This window comes from Actinia tenebrosa, unplaced genomic scaffold (assembly GCF_029948245.1).
Source record: "Actinia tenebrosa isolate PJP-AT-01 unplaced genomic scaffold, QUT_ActTen_1.0 PGA_scaffold0__85_contigs__length_37466705, whole genome shotgun sequence".
NCBI classification, from domain to species: Eukaryota; Metazoa; Cnidaria; class Anthozoa; order Actiniaria; family Actiniidae; genus Actinia; species Actinia tenebrosa.
Genome location: NW_028292569.1, coordinates 35908454 through 35926709, shown reverse-complemented (window position 1 = coordinate 35926709; position 18256 = coordinate 35908454). Strand labels below are relative to the sequence as shown.

The 18256-nt window shown below is 34.4% G+C and overlaps 3 protein-coding genes across 3 annotated transcripts; 1 reads left to right on the top strand and 2 right to left on the bottom strand.

Annotated features, from left to right (window-relative positions):
* Positions 1-14: 14 nt before the first annotated feature.
* Positions 15-7657, bottom strand: LOC116287876 (serine/threonine-protein phosphatase PP1-gamma catalytic subunit A). Its single transcript, XM_031694582.2, has 8 exons — positions 7440-7657; positions 7214-7345; positions 6878-7108; positions 6594-6698; positions 6417-6488; positions 3359-3510; positions 2638-2772; positions 15-2112 (listed from the first exon to the last, which is right to left on the bottom strand). Exons 1-8 carry the CDS (start codon positions 7492-7494, stop codon positions 2008-2010), a joined length of 987 nt encoding a protein of 328 aa, XP_031550442.1. The 5' UTR covers positions 7495-7657; the 3' UTR covers positions 15-2007.
* Positions 7658-8217: 560 nt separating this feature from the next.
* LOC116287896 (complement component 1 Q subcomponent-binding protein, mitochondrial) lies at positions 8218-14653 on the top strand. The gene is made up of 7 exons (XM_031694601.2): positions 8218-8523; positions 8958-9046; positions 9560-9612; positions 10021-10126; positions 12179-12223; positions 12914-13087; positions 13614-14653. Exons 1-7 carry the CDS (start codon positions 8316-8318, stop codon positions 13761-13763), a joined length of 825 nt encoding a protein of 274 aa, XP_031550461.2. The 5' UTR covers positions 8218-8315; the 3' UTR covers positions 13764-14653.
* A 179-nt stretch (positions 14654-14832) lies between these two features.
* On the bottom strand, positions 14833-18087 carry LOC116287887 (PRKR-interacting protein 1 homolog). Its single transcript, XM_031694594.2, has 6 exons — positions 17961-18087; positions 17739-17817; positions 16695-16795; positions 15855-15940; positions 15497-15558; positions 14833-15272 (listed from the first exon to the last, which is right to left on the bottom strand). The coding sequence occupies exons 1-6, from the start codon at positions 18081-18083 to the stop codon at positions 15181-15183; spliced, it is 543 nt and encodes a 180-aa protein (XP_031550454.2). The 5' UTR covers positions 18084-18087; the 3' UTR covers positions 14833-15180.
* Positions 18088-18256: the final 169 nt, after the last annotated feature.

The following is an 18256-nucleotide window of genomic DNA, read 5'->3' as shown; positions in this document are numbered from 1 at the left end:
AGACAGATAGCAAGCCACTTTAAGGTAAAACTTTAATCAATTACATTAACTCATATATATGACTGTACAAATAATAGTATTAGGATGATAGATTTAAGGCCTACAGGTTCAGCTTTCTCTAAAGGGGTTTCTCTCTTTTTGTGCTAGGAATCCCTGTCAGTGATGTAGCCAAGACTGTGATGAATGCATATAATTGGAAAGAAGCAACTTATATTCTCAATTTGACAGCTTACCAAAGGTGTATTCTAGAGAGGAAAGCCTTTAGAGAAGACAATGTAATTCTAGTGCTTTTGCTTACACTAATAAACAAAAATAAAAACACACAAAAAAATAACACAATATGCATTAAGTTTGTCTTGCACATATGCTAAAACTGGGGGTTATTTTTTTGACATTCTGTCGACTGCATAATATCCATTTCACATTTCCAATACTTGGAATTTAGTCGCACACCACGAGTTACAAGATACCATGGATCTATAAAATGATCCATGATAAAAAGGAGTGTTAGAAATGGTTTCATTGTCAGTCCAATTTTCAAAACCACTGTTTTGACATCAAGGACTTCAGCAATGACAGAATAGTCGAAATTTAGGATTACAGTCTGTTATCAAAAACATTTTTTCTTGTAATCGAGATTCAAAATTAAGTAGAATCTCTTTAAATTCTGTTTCTGTTACTGCACAAATCTGTTTAATAATCTTAAACTAAAAGCAAAATAAAGATGAGTTGAAAAATAATACATACATACAATATTTAAAAAATTCTATGCCAAAACCGAGGATTATTTAATATATAATTATTAATGAAACACAATATAAATACAGTGTTCATTAAGTGTTAACCAAAATATATCTCTAAAATTGGTTGTATCGAGTACTTTGTTATTGGAAATGCGATCCATCAATAATTATATTTTAAATATACATGATATTTCAAAGCCTCCAAGAAGGATAAAATCTTATTTCATTATGTTTAAGGTGTGGTATCAACCAAAAAAATTATGCAATATGTTTTGCAACAATTTAAAAGTGATCTAAAGAATAGTGCACTCAGCAAAACCATGAATAAAAAAACAAAATGGATGCTGACAAATATTAGGTACTTAGTGACTAATAGCAACCATTGCTATCAATCAACAAGAACATTCATTACACTAAAGACAAAAATGGTCTCTTGTGTATTTGTCTTTGTGTAACGAAAGTTCTGGTTGAGTGATAGCAACTATTGGTCATTAAATAGCTACTATTTGTCAGTACAAACCTGGGCTTTAATGGTTTTACTGCATGTACTCTACTCTTTTTTATTATCACTTTTGAAGCAATAATAATTTTGATGTTTCACAAGACAGGAACTTTCTACTTTTCATGACAGCAAACTTGTTATACTCTAACGTAATAAGATTAAACTCTCATAGAGGCTGCGGAATATCATCTAGTGTGAAAAGCAATGAATGTGAATAGTTGGTTCAATGGAAATTAATATAGATAATACTGTTGGCATGTTCAAATGCTTGTTTTTTTCTGCCTGTAAAACCAAACCTTAAGACTTTAAATTTTAAGTTCTGAGGCTAAATAAATCAAACATTTCAATGTTGACCAACAAGAAAATAACCCTCACAATTGTAAATAAAATATTTCAAAGGATATCAAATACACAGGTTATATTCTAGAAACTTTCACCGACTGAAACAGATTATAGTAATAATTCCCCCAGCAATTGTAATAAACTATTTACATATTTTATTACTTGTTACACTGCTAGTCCCTTGAAAACTATGACTAATGTTATAATAATAATAATATCTGGGGTATTGAGCATCTGATAAATCATTCCAAGAGGTAGGTGTTTTCTTTGTACACTGTTATATCATACGGACGTGAATTGGAAATGTATTGTAGATGTCTATTATAGTTGATTTCATGGTTGAAAGAATATTCCAAATGATTTACAAAGAAGAGTTCTTTTATATTACACAAAGGGAATCGCATGTGAAGGGCAATACTTCTATTTCTTTTTGGCTTTGGCCTGTTGTCCTCGAGGTGGGGTTACCGGGCGCCCAGAATTAAGTCCGCCATATGGGAATTTCTTCTTGTCAGCTGGTTTAAGGATCTGAAAATATTGGTCCAATATCATGGTTATTAGTGTTTGAGCACTGTTTTACTTTGTTAATTTATTACTACTTTCATTAATAATTTTGTGACTGATCGATTTTTGTGATTCCCAGGGCCTGTATACTACAGAACTAACGTCACAAATTTGTCTCTCTACCACACCCTAATTCGTCTACTGTCACGCCTACTTTTGTTACATGTATTACAGTGAATACCTTCCTGGCAATGTGCTGGATCCGAGACAGTGACAAAAGTAGGCATGTCAGTGAAGGAATTAGGGTGTGGTAGTGAGACAAATTTTTGACATGTCTCCACAGTTCGGTGAGATCCGTAGCAGCAGTTTTAAGCAAGCACATCCACTGAAAATACCATTAGTAAGCAACACAAGTAGAAATTTTAAATTCATGTTTCGTTTATATGCCCAATATAAGTGGGATTCACCTTTGGTCTACCAATTAACCTTTATATAATTTTATATAGAGTTTATATAGAGTTATATATTTAAAATCAAAGAAGTACTGACCTGAAAGGAGCACATTAATGTTTCATCTACGCTCATCATTGCACCAGCATTATCAAATTCACCGCAGTAGTTTGGTGCAGAAAATAATGTTACTAGTTGACGTTTTGCAAAGAATTCATATCCATCTTCTACAACCTAAGGTATAATTGAACATTCAGAACATTAATAATCATCCCTTCATTATCTATTTCTAAATTTTATATATTTATATAGGGACATGTAACTGCTCAGTGTTGATAAAGTTATTAGAATATCTCTTACAGTGCGAAAGCTATAACCAGGGCCACTTAGACTGTGAGAACCAATCACATTGTAATATAAAAACAATATATTCCAACTTTGGGAAGTGGAGGCTATCAGAAAGCAGCATGTCTCGGCATGTCTCATGTCTAGCTGTTCAATTGGCCCTGGTTACAGTAGTTGCACTGTAACTGTAAGAGATGGGCCATCAACAAGATCATTCAAACCCAATGGAGGTATAACTATTCAATAATAATAATAATAATGTAAATAACTATTTGTAGATGTAATTATAAAGGCAGCACTTTGACATTATTATTTTAAGATCCTGGACAATGTTTGAGCTAGGGTTTGAATCCACAACTTTCCGTACAATAAACTAATGCTCAACTTGATAAGCCAGGGTGGTGATAGAAAACTGTGTTAAATGCAAGTCATTTTCCTCTTCCAAACATTGAATGATATAGAAACAAGACCTTACCTGATGTGCTCTGCATATAAGGTCTAAATCGTGTTTATGTAGAAACTTGGCTACAATGTCTGGGCCAAATGTAAATGAGACACCTCTGTCATTTTCCCCCCATCCCTGGACATCTTTGTCAGGATCTGACCATAGAAGATCACAGAGAAGACCTAAAAACAAAGATATGATAAGAACATTTTTGAAAATTGTACAAATAGATTACAAAATACTGCAATCTTAAATTATGCTTATTCAATAAACTTTATATCTTTTGGTCAATAATGACAAGAATAAACTGCCCACAAAGGAATTTCAAAGTTCAAGAAAATGAATAAACACTTGATAATCTATGTCCTTGGTTCAGTGTTTGAAAATTTTTTTGACAAACTATTAATTATATATCTTTTCAAGCCACAATATTTTTCAAGATTTCTAATCAAATCTCATTAGCTTTTGACACATTTTTACTTTTAGAAATGAGTTTATTAAAAACTCAATATATCAAAGGGAAATTTTCCACAATACAAATGTACAACTGAAGTTGATAAAAACTATTGCTGAAAAGCTTTCCCATATTTATATTTCTTAGTTAATTAAGTTACTGTTTATTATATTTTTTAGATGCCATATTTTCAAAATTCACAGATGTATCTATCTATCAAAATAATTTCAAATAGAAAGTCATTAATATTCCTGCAGTGCAAACATTGATTTTAAAATCAATTTTATCAAAACTTGAAACAATGTCCTGGCTTATCTACATCAGCACAAGGCCTCCTCAAAGATCAAATTGAAATTTAGACTGATACACACTACCAAAATCTCTCAACAGAGAAGCTCAAAATGCTCATTTGGAAGTCACATTATACTCAAATATGATTAAAAAAACTAATAAAAACAACTATTAAAAAAATTATGCAAGAACAAAAACCTATTCCAGATGGCCAATTAACAAAAAAACCAATTGTCAAGTTCAACTAATTGCCAGCAAAATATAAATGTACAAAATTCATCATCAGGAAAAACACACTGATCTACGTCAGCACTAAATAGTTTTTAGGGTTCTCAATAAGGGCCAAAGATAATAGGAAATTTGATGGAGTAAGATTGTTTTGCTTTTAAGAAATCATTATGATATTTTTGTACGTAGGAAGAAAGTTCTTTGCAGGTTTCTGATGCCAATTTTCAGTCATCAAGAGAAAAGCAAATTCAGATCATTAATACACTTTTTCAAAACATGCTGTAAAATGATTACTAAGATATGTCCCCATTTTCCAAACAATGTTAGGCACAGAACACAGACCACAGCAATCTTTTTCTTAGAATAAAGATTACTATAAAAACTAATGATTTTGATATCCATTCTACTTGCATTTCTACATTTCCTTTTTACTCTAGATAGGAGTTCTTCTCTAGTGAACATTTAGAACAGGAAAATTGGGAGCTCCATTATGGGTACTTTCACATATCTTTTGATGATCAGATTCTGAAGTTTGTTCTGAAGCTCCAAAGTTTGTTGGTAAACTTCAAACATTGTTACGAAGTTCGCCAACCTTGGAATCTGATCGTAAAAAGATATTCTTCTTTGAATGGCATATATAGCACAGGCAGATCTAGAGGGTAGGGGTGAATTAGGCAGCTAGTTACCCCCTTTGAAGTTTAAAGTGCCTATAAGCTTTCTGACAATATTCTCAATATTAATAGTATTAGTTTTTACATAGTAACAAGGAACAACAAATAAAAATAAATGCCTCCTCATACGTCACAGTCATATGACATGGAAAAACCTTATAACTTCAAGAAGCTGCTCTCGAACTATGACATTTTTTTGGGGATGAGGGGTCATTTAACAGTTTACCCCATGTAGAATCAATACTGAGAATATTTTCGGAAGAGTTATAGGCACTTTAAAAATAATACAAAAATGTTTTTGGTGCATTATTTTAATTCTTTAAAATATTAAGAATAAAAGATAAGTTTAGACCTAAAAAGGACACTATGTGATGCCTTATTAGGTAACCGTCACCCCCTCAAAATGTCCTGGACTTGCCAGTACGTATAGTCAAGACTAAGACAAGTGAAGTTTACAGTTCCCTACGAAGGGTGTATTAATCATATTCATTTATTTATATTGTAGAGTCGAGACTAAGGTCAGTGAATTGTACAGTTCCTTGAGGAAAGTGTATTATTCCAAATAGTTACCAAAAAAGAGGAAGTAAACAATTTTACATCACTTTACAACAAAGTAAAAGAATTAATAAAGCAGTTATTTATTGGATGTTTTGAATATTAATCATACTCCACAAGCTGGAGGAATCATTTTTGATCATACTTATAACTGATGTGCTATTTCCTGGTCAAACAAAAGTAGATTTGGCAAAGCATATTAACCCTACAGGAGGTAGGAAAAATTCAAAATCTGTTTTCACCCTGAGGAAAAGTTTACACATCTATTGATTTGATCGTAAACAATTTGGAAAAAAATTCGCTCGTAATATGGTAGGTAGGCTAGAATTTACTAGCTTGAGCTTTCCAACATAAAGAACTAGTTTCGAATAGTTAGGTTCATAACTCGATACTGGACAGAAGAAAAAGAAGAAAAAAAGCCAAATAGGGCAGTTTATGATTGATTCAGTGTACTTTTCGATAACATCGTTAAGTGGACATTAATAATGCATTGAAGAGGACCTTCGAAAATTTTGCAATTTTTTGAATAGACATAAAGAAATGTGCAAAAAAATTTATAAAAACCATTATTCCTCGCTTCCTTTCGAAAGTATTGATTTTTAACACGACTGGTGATGCAAATAAAACTACATTTTTGCCAAATACTTAAGTCGTTCAAATAGTCAGGGCGATATCTCTCCGTAAACAACTCGATAACAAACCCCATTTTGCTTTGATGTGTAAATTATAGTAAAGAGCGACATATTTTTCATCCAATGTCGTAGGATAGGCCGAAATACACTTTAAAAAAGGTTAAAAACCACTCTCTTATTTGACATGACGTCAATTAATTTGGAAGATAGTGGGGAGGAAAGAAGGTTGTTTATTGTACGCAATTTACTGTACGTACCTTGATCTGGTACGTCTGTAGGACGCATTATTCTTCGAATCTGTTCCATCGACTGAAGATCGGGGGAAAGACCTAAAATTATATCAAAAAGAACAAGTTAATGTTATAGCTTTTCTCGATTGAGAACAGAAATTAAGTAGAAACAATAAATCATTGTTTCAATGATCGTTATTTTACCTCCATGACAGCAAAAAATTTTCTCATCTAAGATCGCAGAAACAGGGAGACAGTTGAAACAATCAGTGAAAGTTTTCCATAACTTGATATTGTACCGGCGTTTGCCTATAAACAGACCAGAGTATTAATCCTAAAATCCCACCAAACAATTACACAATTTCAGGGATAAACGAAATAATAAGTATTAAAGGTTTGGATAGATAATTTCCTGCGGTCTCTGAGTATGGGAGTGGGCATCATTTGTCAAACTAGTTGAAGGAGTACGTTTATATCCATATACATACATTCATCGTAAAATCCGTAGATACGGTTGATACTAGCACATTCGTGGTTGCCTCGAAGAAGGAAGAAATTCTCTGGATACTTGATTTTGTAGGCTAAGAGAAGACATATGGTTTCCAGGGACTGTTTGCCTCTGTCGACATAATCGCCAAGGAAGAGATAGTTCGATTCTGGAGGAAATCCACCGTATTCGAAGAGTCGCAGAAGATCGTAATACTGTCCGTGGATATCTCCTGCGGTAGATAGAGAAACAATAAACAACGACACATCGACAAAGAGTAAATGCATTCAAATATTAAAAAACGATAATTCACAGTTTTGCACTTTCGTTTACACACCACAGATTTTGAGGGGTGCTTCGAGTTCCAGAAGGATTGGTTGACTTAGGAATATTTCTCTTGATTTCAAACACAGTCCTCGGATTTCTGCTTCAGTAAGTTGGACATTCTTCCCAGGCCGAGACCCTCGAACTGCAAATAAGATAACATGATCAAACATTCAGTAAAGAAGTGACATAACTCTATTCAGAGTAAGACCGAAGAATACACTGGTTGCGAAATTTACCTTCTAAAAGTCGACCTATAATACTATCAACATTTAATTTTTCTGTGTCAGCCATTCCCTAGGAAGTTTCTGTGTTGTATCTAGTTGCTAATGATATTATCAAAGTCTATCCACAGGCAATCCTAGCGTCGGATGGAACAGGATTGTCTTTGCATATGTAAGTGACAAAGATGGCGGTCTCAAATATAAGCTGCCGGAGCTACCGGTTTACTGACCCTCTGACGTCATAACGGTTTATAACGATTTGACAGAAGTCAGTGAAGTGTGGAATGGAATGGAATAGATGAATGCGGAATGAAGGAATCTGGAGTATTTAATATTTTTTGCTTTGGAAAATATTTAGAGACTTTGAATTTTGTCAAAACCCTAAAATTCTTAACACAGCTAAGATAAGAATTTGATTAAATATTACAGATGTCCTATTTGAAAAATTTAAGAAAAAAATAAAATCAAAAATATTATTTTATCTTTTTCATACAAACTTTCGAATTCAGTTCTTGAAAACTGAAAGCGATTAAAGAAATGTAAAGATAATATGAATCCGAAATTGAACCTCGTCCACCAACGTCCTACTTTCTCCCACTTTTAAAACGAAGACCACGCCCTATTAAAGATACTTCCACTTTTTTGCACTCTTTAACTTTCCCTAGGCATTTTTGTTTATGAACACCTATTTTTGGAATCGGAGGGATTTGGTAAAATTTTAAGAAGGAAGATTTAAAATTGGTGGGCTTCCTGTGCAAGTTAGTAGCCAAGCCTTGTCTTACGAAGAGAGCATTTGGGAACTAACATCACACGAGGATCTAAAAACCTTTGCAAAATAATTTCATACTTTTTCTAGTTTTTCTCCCAATTGTATTCCCCTGATCTCCAGCCATGCTATCAAGAGTAGTAGCCAGTCGAGCAACTCGTGCTGTATTGTCATGTAGAAACCTTATTGGTCGTCCTAGTACTAATACAAGACTGTGGTCAGTGTTCTCTGGTTTGTCAGCAACTACACGTGCAGTATCTCAGAAACCATTTCTTCAGACTGCTTGTGCCTGCTCTAAAATCTGTGCTTGTGGGGCTCATAAACTTACTCAGGGTAGGTAGATATTCTTACTTGGTAGCAACAGAAGTGATGATTTGTTGTGTTGAAAGCTGTACATGTCTCAACACTATGCTGACATATGTGTCTACAGACAACTTTGCAAAATATTGTGAACAACAACATGGCTGCATGTCTTTGTCATTTGACTCTCAATATACTCTTACGTCATCCAAAAAGTTGTAATTGATAACATGATAAGGGTTTGTGGCATTCTCACGATGTTAGACTTGATTTTTTCATATATTAATTTACTCCATTTTATCAAGTCCAACTTTGACTCGGAATTATTGTGTCATGGTCAATCAAACAAATTCAAGAAAAACATATTTCCTTACTTTCAGATTACTTTTATATATTTACTCTAAACTTATTAAAACCAAAACAATATCAAAATATTAATGCTGTAATATTTTGTCCTTCGTTCTCAGGAGACAGTGATCTTTTAGGGTTTCTGAATGATGAGATAAAATTTGAGAAAGAGTCTGCAAAAGATGTTCCAAAAGCAAATTTATTTAAGGTATACTTGTTTGCTGGCCAAAAAAGGGTGCAGAAATGCCTTTAATGTTTAAAGATTGATGAATCTTAAACATGTTACCACCAAAATCCTTCAACCCCCCCTTCTCCAGGTGATCTTGACCAGTCCCTTATTGTACTCAAGAATTTTATGATAATGCATAATTCCAGAAATTATCCATACCCTCCCCCAGGGAGGATTTTCTAAAGACCCCTCCCAACCCCAGAAATTCCAATTTTCTTCCATACAATTTCTATGATATCGTTTTTTCTCTGGCCCTTCCAAATCTCTGAAATTTAAAATTCCTCTGTGGGGGCAGGGGGGAGGGGGTATGGATAATTTCTGGAACTACACATTGATTTTTTTCCTAGATGTAGGGAATTTTGGCCACTACTACACTACACTACTATAGCTTTACACTATTTGTGCCAGCCATTGCTAAACTGCTTTGTCCTATCTGAATTACAAATTCATCTTCCAAAAACTTACATTTCAATAATGGAATTACATTTCCAGGCAAATATTGATGGCACAAGTGTCAGTCTAGAACGGGAATTCAACGGCGAAAGGTAAATAGTGTATTCAATGATAATATGCAAACACAGTAGTTGCAAGCTGCCCATTGGATTCCAACTCACATTAACTAAAACTCTAATAGAATTTTTGCATGATAGTGTCATTGACTACCACACTACCAGACTCCCTTGCACACTTTCTTTTGTTCAGTTAATTGGCACCAATTGTCTTACTATTCTAATGAGGAAATACAAATTTAAATAAGATAGAAAATTTGTGAAGCCTTATTATGGTAGTAGGAGTCAAATGATGCCATTATGCAAAATTCCTATTGGTTGAGTACCAATAGGCTATTATTGACACTAAGAAAAGTACTGAACCAAAATTTTACTGTAGCCTTGAAAATATACAAAGCCAATGACCATTTTTGTTGTTTTAACAATATCGTTCTTGTTCAATAGAATTGTAGTGAATTTTGACTTAAACCAAAATGTCAATGAAGATGAAGCTTATGTCAGTGAAAATGAATCAGATAATGAAAAGGATGAAGCACAAGTTGCAGGAGATGTAAGTGATGTATACTAAGCAATGTAGAACTTATTTAAGGTGGCTCAACCCCCTCACGCTTGACCGCTACCTTCCACTTTTGGAACGCTAGTGCATAAACGTCTTTTATCCGATTGCAAATCTTTTTTGCACATAAGTCACATAAAGATTGAATTAATATTTGATGCAATTTTTAGTGAGATCGGACGTCATAACACGTGATTATGATGAAATATTTGTTTTCGTTTAGAAAATAAATTTAGCCTTGCAGAGCGTTCAACACTAAAATGCTTCGTACCACATAATTATATACTGGATGCCTCCATTTGTAGGGATTTTTGAAAAAATCTATCTACCTAATAATGAGATATTTGAGATTATTTAAATATAGTGCATAATCTACTTCAAAACTAAACAATGGATTTCATACGGCCGAAATTAATATTTCAGAGCTATATATTCACAAAAGTCATTGCTCATTTAGTTTTACTCTGTATCTAGTTTTAAAAGGAACATTTTGAAGGTAATCGACTTATGCGATTTTGTGAAAACGTAGAGTGCAGAAGACGGGGTAAACGTTTGATGCGCACTTTTCATCGCAGTTTTCTAGTCAATCTTACTAGATCTTCCATTATTCTAAAATTCGCTGATCATTTCTCTCAAAATTACGTCAGGATACAAATTTGAACTTAAACTAATTTTACACAAAATTGCAAGACTATTGAACTCATTTAAAGCGATCTAAAGCGAACGAGAAATACAGAAAACATTTTCCCTTTCCCAACGATTTGATGCTCTGGGAATTCTATTGTTTGCTAATGATCATAACACCAAATTCTTTCGCACCATGCACGGTCTCATCTCGCTTGGCTGCTTTCCGATTTACCCCCGAAGTTTGGTAACAAACAGTTGTTTTTTTTTATTCAAACGTGGGACGTTTGTCATGATGTACTTTGTCAGTGTGAGTGAATAGAATCGGCGAACATGCCTCAAATGAAAACTTCAAGAAAGAAGCGAGCAAGACTTTTGAGTTTAGATAAAGAACCATACTTCAGGAGTAAATCAGAAAGCAGCCAAGCGAGATGAGAAAGTGCATGGTGCGAAAGAATTTGGTGTTATGGTCATTAGCAAACAATAGAATTCCCAGAGCATCAAATCGTTGGGAAACGATCAATGTTTTCTGTATTTCTCATTCGCTTGAGATCGCTTTAAATGAGTTCAATAGTCTTGCAATTTTATGTAATATTAGTTTAAGTTCAAATTTGTATCCTGACGTAATTTTGAGAGAAATGATCAGCGAATTTTAGAATAATGGAAGATCTAGTAAGATTGACTAGAAAACTGCGATGAAAAGTGCGCATCAAATGTTTACCCCGTCTTCTGCACTCTACGTTTTCACAAAATCGCATAAGTCGATTACCTTCAAAATGTTCCTTTTAAAACTAGATACAGAGTGAAACTAAATGAGCAATAACTTTTGTGAATATATAGCTCTGAAATATTAATTTCGGCCGTATGAAATCCATTGTTTAGTTTTGAAGTAGATTATGCACTATATTTAAATAATCTCAAATATCTCATTATTAGGTAGATAGATTTTTTCAAAAATCCCCACAAATGGAGGCATCTAGTATATAATTATGTGGTACGAAGCATTTTAGTGTTGAACGCTCTGCAAGGCTAAAATTATTTTCTTAACGAAATCAAATATTTCATCATAATCACGTGTTATGACGTCCGATCTCATAAAAAACTGCATCAAATATTAATTCAATCTTTATGTGACTTATGTGCAAAAAAGATTTGCAATCGGATAAAAGACGTTTATGCATTAGCATTCCAAAAGTGGAAGGTAGCGGTCAAGCGTGAGGGGGTCGAGCCACCTTAAAGTTCAGTGAAGAATAATCTGGAAAAACTTGGTTTGAGTGTCCTAACAGCCTGGAAATGAACTTCACTGTCTCTCTTCCTTGTGTCCTCCCTTCCTCCCTCCCTCTCTCTCTCTCTCTCTATACTCTCATATACTACTCAGACGCTCCCTACTCCAAATGAATTCTGTGTTATTATCATTTTCAGATTGTGTCGTATCCATATTTCAATGTTGATATCATCAAGAGTACAGTAAGTAAAGCTCCAACATTTCTTTGACAAGCAATTTTATTGCTTCACTTTATTGCTGCTTCATCTTTACTAATCAGTTTTGAAAGGATGTAAAAACCTGGTATTGACCACCCTCAGTGTCTGAACCTCATTACTAACCACCTCTCATGATTGTAAACTGACCACCCTCAGTGTCTACACCTCATTACTAACCATCTCTCAAGATTGTAAACTGACCACCCTCAGTGTCTACACCTCATTACTAACCACCTCTCATGATTGTAAACTGACCACCCTCAGTGTCTACACCTCATTACTAACCATCTCTCATGATTGTAAACTGACAACCCTCAGTGTCTACACCTCATTACTAACCATCTCTCTAGATTGTAAACTGACCACCCTCAGTGCCTACACCTCATTATTAACCACTTCTCATGATTGTAAACTGAACACCCTCAGTGGCTACACCTCATTACTAACCACCTCTCATGATTGTAAACTGAACACCCTCAGTGTCTACACCTCATTACTAACCACCTCTCATGATTGTAAACTGACCACCCTCAGTGTCTACACCTCATTACTAACCATCTCTCTAGATTGTAAACTGACCACCCTCAGTGTCTACACCTCATTACTAACCACCTGTCATGATTGTAAACTGACCACCCTCAGCTGATTCAGCTATTAATAACAATCATCTTAAAGGGACAGACCCTGCGATTTGCCTGTGAATACAACCAAGGTGTTCTTCCCAAAGCTGAAGGTGCAGAGAATGAAGAAGAGGAACTTTTTCAGATTGTCAATGTTACTGTCCTTAAGAGTTCTGAAGAAGCAGAAACGAAGAGTCTGTATGCTGCAGAAACAGAAAACTTTGACCCAGTGAGTAAATGATTCTGTGTTATAGTGATGATGATGATGATGAAAACCGCTGTCAGCCTATCAGTAGGGACCTTTAGAACAATGAAGGAAGCAAGGACAGTGATGTTGAGCAATAATTCAAGCACATTATCAAAACTGTTTTTCAAGTGCACTGTTCTTCCTACGATTTAAAGAGGCACCAACTTACATTCTAGTGAGGAAAGCAAAGACAATGAAGGGAGCATGAAAAACCATTTTGAAAACATCACGTCATAATCGTCTGATGTCACCTTCCCTGCTCCAGTCTTGGAACCTAAGATCCCTAGTGAATGTCTAGTGATTATTAGATCATAGTCATCAATTGATAGTTCATGACCAATTGATTGATTAACTCAATAAAACCCTTTAGGTTTAGTGTATTTCCGACCATGTCATTCCCTAGAGTACCATATATTTTTTGCTTAACAGTTGATTCAAACCTTCAATTTCCTCTCGTTTTTAACAGCCCTCACTTGAATTTGCTCTCATTTGCTCTCATTTTTTTCAGAATCTCTATACAATGCTTCTAAACATGTTGTCCGAGAGAGGGGTTGACGACCCGTTTGCCCATTGGTTGCTAGAATACAGCACAGCATTGGAACATCAGCATTACATTAAGTTTTTACAAGACCTTCATGGATTTATCAAACAAAACTAAGAAGCCTTCCCTGGACAGTACTAATAAAGTGAACCGGGTCTCTTTCTTGGTGTAGCAAGCTTTATTGTATTCTGGATTAGGGTTTTTGTCTTGCAGGCTAGAGCTTTAACTCCAAATTTATTATCCTTGGCTATGGTATTGTCTTCATGCCTCAGGTTCCTTGCAACACCAAGAAAGAGCCAGTAAATTATAATTTTACTGTTATAGCATCAAACGTTCTCCTTGAATGAATGTTTTCTGTGACCTAGTAAAGTCGAGATCAACATGTTTGCTAGATCATTTGGTTCCATTCATAACATTTGTAATAAGTTTGATTGCCTGAAGCCTATAGGTTCAGATAGAGTTCACACATCTCTAAGTTACTGACTTGGAACATGAATACTTTTTAAGAGTTCCCTCACATCATAAGGAAATACTATAGTTTTAACGCAACCTATAAACTGACCTGATGGATTATTAAACAGTTTCCTAGGCAACAATGAAACCAAGAAGCACTGAAGTGCGAGTCTCTGCATCCTAGGGAAGCAGTTTCCAGATGTCTGGATTTTTGGCACCTGTCAATCAAGGCTCCTCTCAAACATCGAGCCTAACATGAGCCAAACTTAATGACATCAAACAAGACAGCCTTATTATCCATTGTATCAATTAGGTTTGGCTCATGTGAAGTTCAACATTTGACCTGAGCTTAAAAGAGTTGAATTTTCAGGATGTTGAGTGAAGGACATAAGCCAAAGCATGAGAAAACTTTGTTCTGATGCTTCTCTTATCTGCCCAGTGTCTGGGTTGCATAAACATAAGGAGAACATTGAAGTAGAAGAGAAATAATAACCAAGTCCAAATACAAATGTTATACTTTGTATAAACCAAACCAAATAAAATTTTAAAAACCACCTTGTTATCCATTGCTTTCAATGCATATGGCTCATGTGAAATTTCACCTGGGCCTATTTTTTTGATTGTTAAGGGATTGCCTTTTCAATAAAATCTTTGATTTTTAAAAATTTAAAGTACTCAAATACATTGGAACAAGTTGATTATTGTAAAGGTATAACAAATAATTAACAAAATATGGTTTTAAAAGTTTCTTTATTAATAAAATGAGATTATCAAGACATAGTTTGAAAACAAAGGAATCAAAGTGAAGTCCAACTTGAACCAATCCGGACCAAGAAATGAAGCCTTAATCTCATTATATATCTGGGAAAAAGCTTAGATATTATCAACAACCATGAGAATTAGAGATCGTTTGCCTGAGGTCAAGATGATGCTGATTTTGCTCTCTCTTGAGTTGCTACATGTATATTTCATTTTCATCTTAATGTTGTACAGATGTTTCTTGTTAGTCTGTCTGCACTGTAAGTACTTTTTCTATTTACAAATTTTGGAAACGAAATGTGAATTTACAGCAGCAGAGGTGTCAGCTATCAGCTCTATTGATCACAAAATGGGGCTCTTCTTCCTCCTCTTTTTCTTCTTCTTCTTCACTACTTTGCTCTTGTTCTTTTGTATCTAAATAAAGATAAAAACAACTACTTTAATACTGACATGCCCTCGCATCCAACATGTCAAACAGATAGTGATTGCATTTGATTGATCAAAACAAAACCGAATAGTTGTTTTAAAAAAATAAGTATTCTAATTTTTCTTTTTTCTCTTTTTATTCAAATTTATGACATTAGTTATAACAATAATTTTCTTTTGTAGGATAAATGGAATCCCCCTAACACACTTACCTTCTTTGCTTGCATTTTGTTTCATTTTCTTGGCAAGCTGTTTCTTTTGCTTTTTTCTTTGCCTAGGTAAGAATACAATTAATGTAGCTTTCAAATTTAGGAATTAAACTTTTCAAACAAAAATAAAAGTTTTTAATGTGAAAAAATTTAAAAATTACAAAATTTAGACAGCTATCATTGTGACTCTTGGGAATAAGATTCTTTGTTAGAGTTGTATCTATATTCATGTGTCTTCTCATGCACAAAAGTTAAACAAAGAAATTATACTCTAAGAAATGACATGCGGTCTGAAATGGAAAGACATTCTGCCCTAGGTAAAGAGGTCTAGTACACATATTAATAGATATCCCTTTTGTACCTTTTGGCTCTTTTTTTGGCTGTTCTCTCTTCCGCTATTTCTTTATTTTTGTCAAGTTTTTTCTGATATTCTTGCTGAAGTTCATCCTGTGTTGGAAATAAATGTGTAACCTCAAACCTTTACCACACAGCTACTGTAAATACAGCTATTTCAAAAAAAGTTGAAGGGGTGAACCGTGATAGTTAATAAGCAATAGGCAATAAGTGATAGGAGATTCCAAGATGCAAGAATAGCTGGTACGACTTTTATTTCGTATCATTATTCTTGTCAATAACACAGATGTTATTGTTAAGATATTTACAAAACCATTTAAGAGCCTTGATTTGAGTTTTGATGCATTCCCACTGTGCCTTTCATTCGTGCAATCATCAATCATGGATTGCCATTTGCCATTCACCCCTTCAACATTTTTTGAAACATCTGTATGAGAAACCCTAGCCAGGCTGAACTGAGAGCAACCCACCCCTATACAGATCTAAACATAAAGGAATTCACACCTTATTCATAATGAGCGAAAAAGGAGAGAGTAAGCAAGCGTGAGAGACAGAACATGAGCAAAATAAATAATTGGAGCCCTAGAAATTGTGAATTTAGTGTAAAATTATGACTTTGGTACATCGTAGAAGTATGTAGAAGTCCTGTCCAGGCTGAAATGATTTTAACCTAGGCCTGTTCGCCTCTTGCAATTGCCAAGCATACAGTACTCTCTAAAAAAAGTTCAACTTCAATAGACTAGACCTGGATGGTCTAAGGATACTACCATGGTAAATCATAAAGTACTTCTGTTACCTTACTCTGTAATTTTAAAACACACAGTAGAGTCTAAAATGACAAACTGACCTGCTTGGCTTGTTTTTCCAGATATTCTATCCTATTGTTTTCCCTTCTTCTTGTAGCCCGATATACATGGAACTCTCCACTTCCAGCTCCAGCACTTGATCCTTTAAAACCAACCCCAAAATTAATCAATCATACAAAAACAATCAGCAAAATATAGCCAAAGATATTCTGCAATTCTGAGAGTAGTCACCCATGTGACCTAGCTTGAACTTGCATATTTTTGTGCTGAAAAACAGGATTTAAAACACTGGAAATAGGATTCATTTCACTGGGAATGGAAAAAAGAAGTTAATGGAAGTTTTCCAGGAACTGGAATATATGAAAATTGAATTGGGAAATCAACATTTAATTTAGTCCTGTTGTCATCCAACAGTTGATATTTGGGTTTGCTTTGAAATGGAAACACAGGAATCTCATATAACTAAAAGCAACATGCATCTTGATGCAAAACATTGTTACGTTACAAGTTGCAGGGCAGATATTGCTTGTATTTCCACTCAATGCACAACAAAATTTCATTGCTGTTCGAAGTCAAAACTTTATTTGTTGCAACATTTGCTCTGCAATTTGCAAAGTAAACAATGTTGCATGACAAGTTGCATGATTTCGTTGCACGTATTATTGCACCTTAAGGGAGTGTCACACGTCAAATTGACTGAAGGAGTCTGGTTAAAGTTCAAATGTAAACTTACAGAGCGAGTGATATAATGGGGGCCACTGAGACAGTGAAAACCAATCAAATTGTAGAATGAAAACAATACCAACTTTGGGAAGTGGAGCCAATCAGAAAGCAGCAGAAAACAATAGCCTTTCAACATATCTTTTTCTTCCCACGAGAAAATGATGATTAGCTATCCAATTGTTCACATGCAACATCAGGGTCAAATTACAATGTTCTTGTGCAGTCTAGGTTTCTGATTGGCACCACTACCCAAAGTTGGAATGCATTGTTTTCATTCTACATTTTAATTGGTTCTCTTGAGAGTGAGTTGCACTGTAAGTTTTAGGCTAATAAGCTGAATTTTTTTTTTCTTCAAAACTAACCCATCACAAATCTAACAAAATCTTTTGGATCTGTCGGCTTCCAATCTTTGGGCTTTTCTGGTAAATTAACATTCTTATCCTACAAATGGAAACAAAATCGTAAATTAAGTCGTATATATTTGTAAAGAAACTCGTTTTTGAATGAACTACTATGTCATTAAGAATCTAAGGAACTTCTTCAAGATGTAAACTTATTTCGAACAGTATTGCAAAATCACTCACTGGATCTTTCATTAGTCTTTCATACTGTAATCTCTGGATCTCTAGCGCTGTTTTTGGTACGATAGGTCTGGAGCTTTCCTTGTCTTTCTTTTCTTTCTTTTCTTTTTTACCTTCGTCCGCCATTTTGAATTCGTACTATCCTCAGTACCTCAGCATTTTTAATAACCACAGGGATCCCACCCTAGCATTTCAAAAACCGATGTTATTTATAAGAAAATTAGAAATAGAGAGAAGATCTTGTAATTTAATTTAAGTTTTCGCTACCCTAACTACTCGTTTTTATCTTGTCATAGTTT

Coding starts and splice junctions, on each gene's coding strand:
- LOC116287876 (XM_031694582.2), bottom strand. CDS start 7,494: ATGGCTGACACAGAAAAATTAAATGTTGATAGTATTATAGGTCGACTT. Junction 6,489..6,593: donor AATTTTTTGCTGTCATGGAG/GTAAAATAACGA, acceptor ATATAATTTTAG/GTCTTTCCCCCGATCTTCAG. Junction 3,511..6,416: donor TACAGACGTACCAGATCAAG/GTACGTACAGTA, acceptor CTTTGTTTTTAG/GTCTTCTCTGTGATCTTCTA.
- LOC116287896 (XM_031694601.2), top strand. CDS start 8,316: ATGCTATCAAGAGTAGTAGCCAGTCGAGCAACTCGTGCTGTATTGTCA. Junction 10,127..12,178: donor AAGCACAAGTTGCAGGAGAT/GTAAGTGATGTA, acceptor TATCATTTTCAG/ATTGTGTCGTATCCATATTT. Junction 12,224..12,913: donor TTGATATCATCAAGAGTACA/GTAAGTAAAGCT, acceptor ATCATCTTAAAG/GGACAGACCCTGCGATTTGC.
- LOC116287887 (XM_031694594.2), bottom strand. CDS start 18,083: ATGGCGGACGAAGGTAAAAAAGAAAAGAAAGAAAAGAAAGACAAGGAA. Junction 17,818..17,960: donor AAAGACTAATGAAAGATCCA/GTGAGTGATTTT, acceptor TTCCATTTGTAG/GATAAGAATGTTAATTTACC. Junction 15,559..15,854: donor GCCAAAAAAAGAGCCAAAAG/GTACAAAAGGGA, acceptor ATTCTTACCTAG/GCAAAGAAAAAAGCAAAAGA.